This window comes from Gastrolobium bilobum, unplaced genomic scaffold (assembly GCF_033153095.1).
Source record: "Gastrolobium bilobum isolate Gb01-03AN ecotype WA unplaced genomic scaffold, APGP_CSIRO_Gbil_v1 utg10696, whole genome shotgun sequence".
Lineage (NCBI taxonomy): Eukaryota > Viridiplantae > Streptophyta > Magnoliopsida > Fabales > Fabaceae > Gastrolobium > Gastrolobium bilobum.
In genome coordinates this window covers 5,104-18,805 of record NW_026899284.1, presented here as the reverse complement: position 1 = coordinate 18,805, position 13,702 = coordinate 5,104, and the positions used below count along the sequence as shown (strand labels likewise).

General features: G+C 36.8%; 1 protein-coding gene and 1 pseudogene across 1 annotated transcript; one reads left to right on the top strand and one right to left on the bottom strand.

Moving 5' to 3' along the window:
- Positions 1-6,428: 6,428 nt before the first annotated feature.
- Positions 6,429-7,202, top strand: LOC133289165 (mitogen-activated protein kinase kinase 9-like). The gene is made up of 2 exons (XM_061487037.1): positions 6,429-6,449; positions 6,693-7,202. The coding sequence occupies exons 1-2, from the start codon at positions 6,429-6,431 to the stop codon at positions 7,200-7,202; spliced, it is 531 nt and encodes a 176-aa protein (XP_061343021.1).
- A 239-nt stretch (positions 7,203-7,441) lies between these two features.
- On the bottom strand, positions 7,442-8,633 carry LOC133289164 (mitogen-activated protein kinase kinase 9-like; annotated as a pseudogene).
- Positions 8,634-13,702: the final 5,069 nt, after the last annotated feature.

Genomic DNA, 13,702 nt, shown 5'->3' with positions numbered 1-13,702 from the left:
TGGTGTAGCCTTAGCTCATTGGTGGTGGTCCCCCGCCACGGGCTTCCCCTGGACCCGCTTGACATTGGAGTTTGAGGGAACGAATTTCCCAACAATACGAGAGTATAGCAGTTAAACGCGTCGGAGACCATGACGACACCAGTCCTGCCACCGTGCATGCCGCGACAAACTGCCACCTCAGATGCTGCTATAATCCTGTTACATAGCCTGACGTCATGCTCTAAACCTGTCACATAAGTTGACGTCTTCAAGCTCTGTCCTGCCACTGAGGTTGACGGGTTCCACTGACGTGCCAGTCTTCCCTGACCACAACAGTCCCATAACCTGCTATGACAGGAGTCTTCTACCATCCTCCAAAATCAGCTCCCCCTCCATGTGTCCGTCTTCGTCTCAGTCTCACTCTTCATCTCCTTCCCCTCCTTCTGGCTTCATCTTTTTTCCCATCCCTCCGGCATCATCTCCTTCCCCCTCCCTCTTTTCCAGCCTCTCCATCTTCGTCTCCTGTCGTTTCGTCTACGGTCATTTCCTTTTACAACTTTGACTCCGGTCATCCTCCGGTCTCTGCTTTGGTGTGTGGAAAGTCCCCAACCGATAGATCTTAGCTCCCTCGTACCTCCATTTTCATCAGGTCTGCATGCAAAAAAAATTTGTATATTAATTTATATTTTAATTTTTAATTATCGTATTTTAGTAGTGGACTGAGTATTTTGTAATTAAAGTTTTTATTAATTTAAAATTGTGCCTATAATTAATAATTATTCAAACTTTAGAAATAGTTTAAATTATTTATTAATTACTGTTTTAATAATTTGATAAATTTCATTAAGTTGTAAAATTATCAAACCCCCTGTCGTGGTTGTCTGCATTTTTGTGTGTATGGAATATATATTCCACGAATTGTAATTAATTTGTAATAATCATTTTAATTAATTTAATAATGCAATTAATGAAACTGTAAGAAAGAAACCAATTGAATAAATTTATTCTAACCGTAGTGATAAAATTTAGTTAGTAAAGTAATGAATTTGTAATTAGGAAAATAATTAATAGAGATGTTGTAGGTTTTTTTTTATAATTTAAGTTTTATTTAATAGATAAATTCAATTAGCCTTTACAATGGTTGAACCCTTTGATCCATTCATTTTCTATTTACGGTTTAGAATATGTAATCCACCGATTATAATTAATTTGTAATCATTATTTTAATTAATTTAATAAATGAAATTAATGAAACTCTAAGAAAGAAACTAATTCAATAAATTTATGTTAACCGTAGTGATGAAATTTAGTTAGTAAAGTAATGAATTTGTAATTAGGAAAATAATTAATACAAATGTTGTAGTTTTTTTTTATGATTTAAGTTTTATTTATTAGATAAATTCAATTAGCCTTTAGAATTGATCCATTCATTTTGTATTTGCGGTTTAGACTTTAGATTATGTAATCCACGAATTATAATTGATTTGTAATCATTATTTTAAATAATTTAGTAAAATTAATTAATGAAACTTAACAAAGAAACCAATTCAATAAACAGTTGCAATTCAGTAATTTAAATTGTTTTGTGATTTTTGTTATACTCAATTTAGTTGTTATATGTTATGAATACTTAACAAAAGTGGCATTTTGACCATTTTGTCCCTTATTAATTAATTAATAATCATTTTGTCCCTGATTCGAAACTATCTATCAATCTGCCCCTCTTTAATCGACTACAAGGTTGTTGGGAGATTTAATCGACTAAATCTCCCTACTTAATCGATTAAAAAATCATACTGACTTGTTTTCCTTTGTTGTCTGTTGGGAGAATTAGTCGACTAAATAGGGAGATTTAGACTAAATCTCCCAACAGTCATTTTTGCCTGTTTTGACTATTTAATCGACTAAAAATGCAAGGTAGTCGATTAAAGAGGGGCAGATTGGTAGATAGTTTCGAATCAGGAGCAAAATGGTTATTAATTAATTAATAAGGGGTAAAAGGGTGAAAAAGCCTAACAAAAGTACCTACTTAGTTAAATAGATTAATTGTTAGTGAAATGATTAAACAGAAATGAATATTAATGATTTAAATTAATATTAATTAAATTGTATCTAAATTGATAATACATAATTTTTTTTAATAAAATAATTAATGTTATCATTAAACTTTAATTACAGTCATTGTTTTAATTAAATATTAAGCATAGTCGTAATGAGGCAATTTAAAAATAAATTTTTTCCTTTTTTAATTAGTGTTTAGAATAAGGGTGATCATATTTAATTAGTGATGAAAATTGTAAATAGTTAGTGAATTATTTAATATTTACTGTTGTAATTAACTTTGTAGTATGATTTATTAAATGCAAGAATAATTCGTTTTATACTGATATAGTGTTTCACTTGTTGAATTTAATTTTAAATTTTTGTTAGGGTTATGGCTAGTGATCGCCCCTGCATTGACCCCGGTCCCAGAGAGTGAGGCGTATTGGATGAGAACGTGCAACAATCACATAGATCGCAAGTCGTGTGAAACGACGGGCATCTTAAGTCTCTTGGGGCGATCCTCGGAGGGTAAGGGAGACAATAGAGATGTCCATGACCCAGATAACTTCTCACTTGACTTGCAGCAACATATGATGCGTGCAGGTTTCTGGCATGCGACACGTATGAGACGATTACCGGTATGTTTTAGTTTTCAATGCCATTGTTGTAAATTAAGTGTAATATTTTACCAATAATATATTTCCTCTATATTTTGTTCATTTATTTTATGTTGGCAGATTGACCATCGTCTGATTACTGCATTGGTTGAGAGGTGGAGGCCGGAGACTCACACTTTCCACATGCCTGTTGGAGATATGATAATTACTTTACAGGATGTGGAGGCTATTCTGGGGCGAGCGGTATCTGGTTATACGCATGGCAAGTGGCCAGAGGTAATCCAGCACTACATGGGAGTGAGGCCTCGGGCTCAGGATTTGGATGGCGGTAATATAAAGATGAGTTGGTGGACCCATCATTGGGTCGAGCACGTAGGTACCCCAGAGGGTCAGCTAATTTACGTGCATGCTTATCTTATGCGTCTATTAGGAGGTTTTTTGCTGTGTGACAAATCGAGTTTGGTTGTTGGTTGTCGATTCATACAATTGTTAGGCGGGGACTTTGAGGATTGTCGTACATACAGCTGGGGGTCAGCTGTACTAGCTACACTATTTCGCGAGCTATGTCATGCCCCGTCTTCTTCAGCAAAAGACGTTGGGGGATGTACACTATTGTTGCAGATATGGGCATGGTCCAGATTTCGTACCATATCACCGCCTATTACTCTGGCCGAAGATGCAGCCGATCATTACGGACGTCGGTATGGATCTTGTTTACATACTTCCTATGAGAGACTTTGTTTTTTATATTTTTCCTATCATTAACATGTATTTCTTTATGTGTATAATTTTGTAGTCTCAATAATGTGGAGTTACAGTCACACCGATTTCAGTTGAGGGATTACCATATAGAGCTTGACCAGATGGGTCGGGATAATGTAAGAATGTTTATTCGTCATTGGTTTGTCTTTACTATTGTGATAAACTATGTGAACATGATTATCATTGTTGTTCGTATAACAGGTTGTGTGGGAGCCATACAAGGATGTTGGTTATCAGTTTCTCGGTGCAGATCCTGACATGCAAAACACGTGGAGGGCGATGACACCTATACTTGCTTTTCATATTGTGGAGATGCACCAGCCTGATCATTGTATGAGGCAATTTGGTATGTAACAACACATTCCTGGACCTGCTGGACAGCTGCGAGGGGCACATGATTTTACCCTACGTGGAAAGATCACTGAGAATTGGGAAGCGAAGATGGCCTCACACATACAATTGTGGAACACCATAAATGAACGCATTGAGACTACAGATGTGTGGCAGGGGCTCATGTCCCCGAACTTTGAATATATGAAAAAGTTCTTCACACTCGACGGTTTATGACAAGGCAAGTCGTCAAGATTGGCCATGTGGTATGTATCAATGTTGTAATTGTAAGCCTACATATTTTATATGGTAATTCATAAATTGTAGAAGTATTTATATCTATACAAATAATGTATGACTTTGGTTTATGTTATAATTACAGGTTGATGGGGTTGAGTGGGTATGGTGGATGAATTTTCCACAGATGCGTGCGCAGTGCGATTATGACTAGTGCAAGCGATTTGTGACCAGTTACTACGTGCATTACGAGAGTTCGGACGGGTTGCCGAGCCTGGTCCTACCGCACCAACGGGACTACTAGTTGGTGTGCCAGATCCCGTGTTAAAGGTACCGCCGCATGCGAAGAAAGGTCGGGGAATTTGTGGTAAACAACCGCAGATTCAGCAGCAGACATATGAGATCCCAGATCTTGGTCCACGAGGCAGAGGTGTTTATAGACCACCCATGTGGCCGACTATGGCCTTTACTCCTATTGATTGGTTTCCTCCACATATGCTCCCACCGATGCCCACGCAGATGCCTACCCAGTTGCCTGTACAGATGCCTACCCAGATGCCTGTACAAATGCCTTCACATATGCCTGTACACATGCCCATACAGATGCCTTCACATATGCTTCTACATCCATATCCAGATATGACTTCCGGGTATGATCCACACATGTATGGACACACACAAAGCGGTTTTCTTTCACAGTATTAGTGGATGAGCACACAGATTGATCAGGGGACGAGTTCACAAAGTACGCGAACCCCACCAGTTTCTGGGTTTAGCAATTACCATCTTGCACACGGATTTTCAGCCTTCGGAGCATATCAGGCCCCACAGTTGAGCAATGAACCTGTGGTAGGGCCCGTTACTGGGGATACATCACAATCTTCGTGCAGCCCACATGATTCAGCATAAGATACACAGGACACACATGATGACCTTTTACAGGCAGCCACCGAAGATTTCAACATTAGGCACAATCCTGGTGCACATAGAGATGGTGGTGGTATCCACAGGAACCCTAAGCGTGATGCCCGTACGAGACAGTGGCCGACTTATACTCCACCATCGTAGCTTGTCCATCTTCATGTTGACATCATTACTGTTTTTATGTTTTCATGTATTCGTGTGCGACTGTATAACTCTTGTGTTATTATTATGGATGACTGTATTTAGCAATTAACAGTATTATTGATATTATGGATGACTGTCGTGGTTTGGAGTTTTGTTTATCTTATGGATTGATATTCATTGCATATCAGGTACAATATAGCGCAGGAGAATCCAATTTTTAGATGTTATGCTGTCTGTTTTTTATCAGAAATGCTGTCCATTTTTCCAAATAACCACAAAGGAAAGAGAACACAAATTATCAAACACACAAATTAACCCAAATTATCAGAAACACAAATTAACTGAAATTATTAGAAACACTTAAATTCAAGTACAACATAGAGTGAAACAAAAAGGGAATTAAACCAAATTAACACAAATTAACAGCGCACGTTAATTGGCTATGCTTTTAGTAAGACATGAACGCCTATTATATCCACATTGTTTACATATACTGCATCTAGTTCGGCTGGAGCAAGGTTGGACCTCGACTTCGTCCATTTCATTACGAATGCGTGTAGATTTTGGACGTCCTTTCCCACGTTGCAAAGAGACATCAGGGATAATCTTTGGTCCTTGGTTGGGAGGTATACCCTCTTCACTCCCAATTGGTTGAAATGGTGAAGAGTACACTTGCATAATATTTTACACAGAGAACATCGAGTCAACATACTGGTTAACATCGTGGGACACCTTCTTACATGTTGCAATAACATGGCTACATGGGATTTTGAATGCCTGGAACTTACCACACTGCATTTCCCTTCACTCAGGTGAACCCAGAATGTGTTGTCCTGGTCTTCAACTTCAAAAGTGGTACGTTCCACATTATACTCCCTTACACGCATGGTAGTTGCCTTCTCGCCATTCCTTGTCATGGCTTCACTGATCACTTTCGAGAATTGTTTACCAGCCTCCGCATCTTTTTGAGCTTTACACCCCCTTTTGAAAAAGTACCGAGCGAGTCGACTATAAGTGCATTTGACCAAGGTAGTAATTGGCATGTTCCTTGCTCCCTTAAAAACCCTATTAACCGATTCAAACAGATTAGTTGTCATATGCCCGTATCTTCGTCCACACTCATCATAACTTCGAGACCATTTCTCTTTTGGAATTGCCTCAATCCATGCAGCAACATCAGGACTAATGCTACAAAACTCAGCATACATAGCATCAAAGTATATTTTATTTGAAATATATCCTGCAAAAATAATGAAAGTTCACAACATTAGGAAAACACGTACGAAATTTATAAATGCCACATGCAATAAATTTATCCACAACATTACCTAGTTTTTTTAGAAAACCTTTCAAGTATTGGTCTTTGAAACATGTATTAAAATTGCTCCCTACATGACGAAGGCAAAACACATGGTACGCATTAGGAGGTTGCCAACCAATATCCTCATTGTTGACCGCTGATATAATTCCTTTGTGTCGATCGAAAATAAGGCATAAACCAGTCTTGTTTGTAACATACAGTCTGATGGATGACAAAAAGTATTCCCATGATTCTTTGCTTTCACTTTCAACAACCGCAAATGCAATGGGTAGCACTTCATTGTTTCAATCTTAGGCTGTGGCAATCAATAATGTCCCTTTATATTTACCGTAAAGAAAATAGTTGTACTCGGCCATGGCAATGGTGGCATAGTCTATAAAGTTCATCACAAGAAGAACAATTCCCTTTATGCATTAAAGGTCCTACGCTTCAATCAGAATTCCATTGGCATCCGTCAACCCGCTACACTCGAGGCTGAGATTCTTAAACGAGTGGATTCCCCTTATATAGTAAAGTGTCATGCAGTTTTTGATAAAGGTGCATTGAGAAGTGATGCAGGTCATATTAGCTTTGTTATGGAATACATGGAAGGAGGATCGTTGCATGATGTGTTGAGAGAACACCATAGACTCCCCGAGAGGGTGATTTCTGTCTTGGCTAACCGTGTGTTGGAAGGGCTGAACTATTTGCACGGCATGCACATTGTGCATAGATATATTAAACCCTCAAACTTGCTTGTGAATGACAAGGGAGAGGTGAAGATTTCAGATTTTGGAGTTAGTCATGTGGTGGAAGGAAGGTTAGAGGAAACTGACTCCAACGCTGGTACATGTGCCTACACCTGACATAGGTCTGCTTTTGGCCTAGATCAACTTAAGTTAAATGGACTCTTTATCTACCTACTTAAACTAAAGTAATAAGAAATGAAACTTCATACACCTTAAAGTTCGTAAGATAGGAGGAAAAGAGACTTTTTTGGAGTCCTTATACTCGTTATGCCTGGCATTGAATAGACTGGGTATTCACTATATCAATATATCAAATCAACAATGGATTCTTTTTGGTGACTAACCTCTTCGTCAGGCTATTGTTCTCTTGTCTTGTAGGCACATGTACCAGCGTTGGAGTTAGTTTCCTCTAACCTTCCTTCCACCACGTGACTGACTCCAAAGTCTGCAATCTTCACCTCACCCTTGTCATTCACAAGAAAGTTTGAGGGTTTAATATCTCTATGTACAATGTGCATGCCATGCAAATAGTTCAGCCCTTCCAACACACGGTTAGCCAAGACAGAAATCACCTCCTCGGGGAGTCTAGTGTTCTTTCAACACATCATGCAACGATCCTCCTTCCATGTATTCCATAACAAAGCTAATATGACCTGCATCACCACTCAATGCACCATTATCAAAAACTGCATGACACTTTACTATATAAGGGGAATCCACTCGTTTAAGAATCTCAGCCTCGAGTGTAGCGGGTTAACGGATGCCAATGGCATTCTGATTGAAGCGTAGGACCTTCATGCATAAATGGAATTGTTCTTCTTGTGATGAACTTTATAGACTATGCCACCATTTCCATGGCCAAGTACAGCTACTTTCGTGAGCCAACCCACGGGTCAAATGGGTTGGCTCGCGAACCACATGTAGGCTAGTTTCATTTAGGGTTGGCAAAATGGGTCAACCCACCTCAACTCGACCCAACTCGCGTTCAAACCGAAAAAAACGAGCCAGGTTAGGGTTAACTCGAAAAATAAACGAGCCAGAAAACTCAACCCAACCCGACCCGAGTCGGGTTAGGGTTGGCTCGAAGAAATGGAAAAAAAATAAAATTCCATTTATGCTATAACTTCTAAATTTTTTTCCTAAATTATTAATTCATTCAATACAAAAACATTTACAGATAAATCATAGAAAATTCTTTTTGCATTTGGATTTGGACTTATTGGCAGTTGGCACCACATTCACACTGTCACACATACTATAAAAAAGATCCTTAATGCACTATTTTAGACTTATTAGCAGCTGCAACATATTTTTGTTTGGGTCTTTATAATTGAAATTTTAGGTTTTAGTTTTCCACTTAACATTCATTAATTTTTATACTTTTTTTTTTAAATCATAACCCGCGAGCCAACCTGTTTGACCCGTGGGTTGGCTCGGTTTTTTTCGAGCTGAAACGAGTCGGGTTGACTCGAGTTACTAACTCATTTTCCCTAATCCAACCCGACTCATTTTAGTCAAGTTACGAGCCAACTCGATGAGTTGGCCCATTTTGCGAAGCCTAGTTTCATTGGGGTTAAATTAGTAGTCAAGTTTAGCCTTGTATATATAACTACGTTAAAAACTTAATAGAAAAGTCAAATCATGAACTATTTATAAAAGAAGAAAAAAAAAATAGCAAGAAGAAGCATATGACTATAAATTGTAAATTATGCACCGCCATTACACACATTTTCCAGGTTCGTCAATAAACAAGTAATATTTTACTGACCTCACTTGAAAGTGAATGACCAAGCAAACAACTCCCAGGAAACCATAGCAATAAAATCCCTTAGGAAGTACTAACTAATATATGCGTCACCAATTTTTCACAAGAAAATAAATAGCAAATATTTTGAAGCAGTGATGGAACATATATGCTACGCACACCGGATAAATGATTAAAGAGTCACAAGACCAAGTATCGGTGAGTATTTTGTACATTACATATGAATTTTTTCAAATTTTGTGAGAATTTTAATAAATTATAAATCAAAAGAGAATATATATATATTCTTTTTTTGGGGTACAAATATAGGTTTTTTCATCCTTTTGCCCCTCATTAATTATTTAATAACCATTTTGCCCCTTATTCAGAACTATCTATCAATCTGCCCCTCTTTAATCGATTAAGCCAAAAATTTAATCGATTAAATGGTCAAAATAGGCAAAAATCGTTGAGTTGAAGATTTAATCGATTAAATCTCCCTATTTAATCGATTAAATCTCCCATGCATAAGGTTGTTCTTCTGATAAAGAGGAAGATTTAATCGATTAAGTTGAAGATTTAATCGATTAAATCTTCATTTGACCATTTAATCGATTAAATATTCAATTTAATCGATTAAAGAGGGACAGATTGGTAGATAGTTTGCAATAAAGGGTAAAATAGTTATTAAATAATTAATGAGGGGCAAAAGGGTGAAAAAGCCTACAAATATATATATATATATATATATATATATATATATATATATATATCTTTTTTATAAAAATACATAATCAGACTAAAATAACCTTTAAATTCAAAAAAAGAAAAAGAAATTAACATTGATAATAAATTCCTTGAAGAAGAATGACAAATGTTTTCTTTTATTGTTATTTTATTTTGTTAATATAGTAGCACTTTTACTATTTTTTATATTTTTCTAAAATCCCTTTTGCTAAATATTTAAGTCAAGCTTTAGGCTAATTATTAAATAAAGGATATTTTAGAAATATGAAATTAAAAATTAGTTATAGAGTGTGACAGTAAATAATTAGGAGTGATAAGACACTCAACTTTTTATTATTCTCCCGTCAAGAATAATATATGTCATTTTCATTTTTAATTTCTCCTTTTTAAAATTATATATATATATATATATATATTAAATACATTTTCTCTTTTCATTTATATATTTTAAAATTGTAGCTGAAATAAGAAAAAATACAACTAACATTTATTAATTCAATTGATAAAAAATATTTTACCCTAACCCATACTTGGATATTCAGTAATGAGATTACAAGACATTGTTTGCGGTGTTATCAAATCTGGCTTGAATCGACTGAGTCGACACGAAATTCGGTGAATTGATGATTTATCGATATGAGTCAAGTAGTAGACTGGTCATTTAATGACATAGTGAAAATCGGTTTGAACTAGTTGGATTTTATCAAAATTGGTGACCTAGTCGGGTCGCGGAGAAATCGACCGGTCCTGCATTTAAAAAAAAATCCTTTTGTTCATAAAATTTCAAAATCAGAATTCTTCCTAAACCAAATCCTTACTCGCAATCATTGATTCCACCACTTACTCCAACACTTTCCTTCTTCAATCTTCCACAAAGTCATTAGCTATGAGCTCGAGCCTCTCCACCTTGCTGCCTTGGAGATTGGTTCCAACTAGGGGTGTAAATGGGCCAGGCTGGCCCAGCCCAGCCTACTGCCCGGCCTACATTGAGCGCAGATCAGGCCCGGCCTTTCAGAAAAGTAGAGTAGACTTAAGCTTATAAAAAAGCTTTTTTAATAAATAGGCCATAGGCCAAATTTGTCAAGCCCGGCCTACAGCCTTGTAGGCTGGCCTATTTAATTTATTAAAATAAAATAATAAAATAATATTTATTTTATGTGGCAAAGACACAAAGTACCAAATACCAATATCTCTTACTTTTTGTGCTATTTTATTTTATGAAAGGAAAACTTGTCTAATGTCTCCAAATTTTACATGCTGTTGCAACTTAATACCATGGAGCAATGAGTACCTTGCTGGATTATGATGTTACTGATGAAGATCTTTCAATAATACTCTTCTTTCCCTTGTCTTAATGGTGGTTTAAAGATTTTTAGATGAATGACATTCTCTTGTAGACTTTATTTCAGCATCCAGTAATTGTATTTTTCTTATTTTTCCCATTTCTTTGACTTTATTCCTCTATGATATACATTCTAGAGTTGAGGTATTATGTTGACTCTTTCTTGTTTGTCATTTTTTTCTTATGAGAAGTACTAGTGCATGCATGAATGGAACTTTCTTTGCTCTATACAATTATTTTTTTTGCTTAGTATATATTGTGGGAGGCCTACAAGGCCTGTAGGCCATGTCAGGCTTTCTTATTTTTGAAAATGGGCTGGGCTTGGCCTACAAATAAAGCCTTTAATAGGCCAGTAGGCCAGATAGGCTGAATTTTTTTTGACTTAGGCTTGGGCTAGAATGGCCAAAGCCCAGCCCAGCCCATTTACACCCCTAGTTCCAACTACGATAATGCCTCTTTAGTCTCATCTTGTTCCAAAACTATCATTTTTTTTCCGCACTGTTTACAAGCACCACTTCAATATTAGGACCAACGTGTTCTTGGTTTTCATTTTTTAAAATTTTATATTCTTTATTTTTATATAAAATTTAAAAATGAATTCTTAATAAAATATTTTTTGGTGTGTCTTGTCTTGAATTGTAGAAAATTCATGTGTGGATTTTTAATGAAATAATTTTGGGATTAGTGTTTTGCCCTTTTAAAATGGGAGAAAATCCAAAACTAGTGTGTGTTTTATAGTGAGAAAATTAGTTACACAGTTGAAATCATAGTGGGAAAAATAAGTGACTTTTTAATTTAAATATTAAATAACAAATAGTGATTTTAATAAAAATAACTATCATTTAATATGACAAATATTTGTTCCAATAATTTTAAAATATTTTTTTTAAAAACTCCAAATTCTTAAGTGTGGACTTGTGTAGTCAAGATGATCATATTAGAAATTGTCTGTATCAACATTTTGTGTGTCTTGAATCTAGTTTACAACTTTGCAGGCAAAAAAATTAAAATAATGCATTTAAATTAAATAATTACGCATTTAATGTTGTTTCGTAAAAAATTACACATCTACTGCACAATGTGACGCTAGTTTTGGGCGTCACATGTGACGCCCCATTGGGGTGTCTTATCCATGGGAGAGACGCCCCAATGGGGCGTCACATGTGACGCCCAAAACTAGCGTCACATGTGTGCTCTATATATTTCCTCACCCCTTCCATTCAATTCACACCTCTTCTCTCACTCTTCATATCTCTCTTCTCCACCAACATTCCTTTATCTTTAATTTAGTATTTGAATTTTAGTTGTAATTCTTTTTAAAAATGAGCTCAAATCCTGATTCTGTTCGTGTTGTGTTATATTACAATGGTAGGAAGGTAGAAGGTCGACGAGGTTTCATATTCGAAGGTGAAAAAAGGCCGACACGTATCCAACGCAACACAACCATTGGCGAACTGCATCAGAGAATTCGGCAGAAGTTAAGTCTTCAAGACAACCAATGTATCACTGAGATCACGACAAGGGTGTGGCAATGTGATAAATACATTAGTTTGAAAGTGCTTGACGATGAAGACTTGGAGATGACAATGGAAGAATTTTGCAACCAGTCAAGGACAGATTTTCTAGAGTTGTATGTCGACATCGTCGCAACGGAGAATGCTCCCATACCGGTGATGTCAGTTTATTTAAATTCTCCCCGTCTTCCAGCTTCTCCTGCCGCTCATGCGTCTCCAGTTGGTAACTTTTCTGAAGGAGATGAAAATGATCCGACTTGGGAAATGCACGACGAAGATGACGATGAAAATATGGCAATGGAAGAACATCTTCTGGCGGAGGATGCTAGTGCTTCAGAAGAAGATGGATCTCGTGAGATGGGTGCGTCTGAAATTCCAATATTCCATCAACCAGTCATCGCGCAAATGCCGCAGTTGAATGACATTGCGTCTGCTCCGTTTGGTATTCCACAAGAAGGTAATTGTTCCCATTTGTATACTGCGTGAATAAATAACTGATTTAATACCTGAATTAGTAAGTTCGTATTAAAAAATTATAATCCGCAATTGCAGGTGACACAGATGTTATTCCTTTTTGGGAAGGAATTCCGCATTATTCTTACATTGATTGGAGTTATCAGAGCGAACAAGAATCATGTACTGATGGTTCGGTGTCTGGATCGGCTTCAATACAAGGTCCGTGGCAACTGGGTGACATGTTATTTGTCAATCAAGAATTTGCGACAAAAAATGATGTCCAAATGGCACTTAAGCACAACCTTATTAGGGAGCATCGAGGAGCCATTGTAATTGAGAGCACGCCTGCAAAGTTGTCCATGAAATGTTGTGCGTACGATCAAGGTTGTCCGTGGCGCGTAAGGGCGATTAAACCGGTGTTTCGTGAAAATTGGAAAATAACGAGATGAGGTGAAAAACACGAATGTGTGAATGAGCACATTTCCCAGGGTCATAGACAGCTCGATGCGGACGTTATTGCAGATCTCGTGATAGGTACCTTTTTGTATTTTAGATGTGTGATTGAACACAAATGTGTAATTAAATTCGTTCGATGTTATCGAGGCACTGATATCCTCTTCAATGCAGGGATGATAAAGTCTGAACCATCTGTGTCAATCTCTTTGGTGCAAGAAAGGATAACTGCTAAATATGGCTTTCAAGTTTCCTACAGAAAGGTGTGGTATGCGAAGCAGAAAGCGATGGCAATTCTGTACGGTGATTGGGAGGAATCGTATGCTTTTTTACCAAGGTGGTGCGAATACATGCTTCGCTT

Bases quoted from the DNA above. Each gene is read 5' to 3' on its own strand.
- LOC133289165 (XM_061487037.1), top strand. From the start codon at position 6,429: ATGACGAAGGCAAAACACATG. The intron at 6,450-6,692 runs GTACGCATTAGG...TTTACCGTAAAG, and splicing joins TGACGAAGGCAAAACACATG to AAAATAGTTGTACTCGGCCA.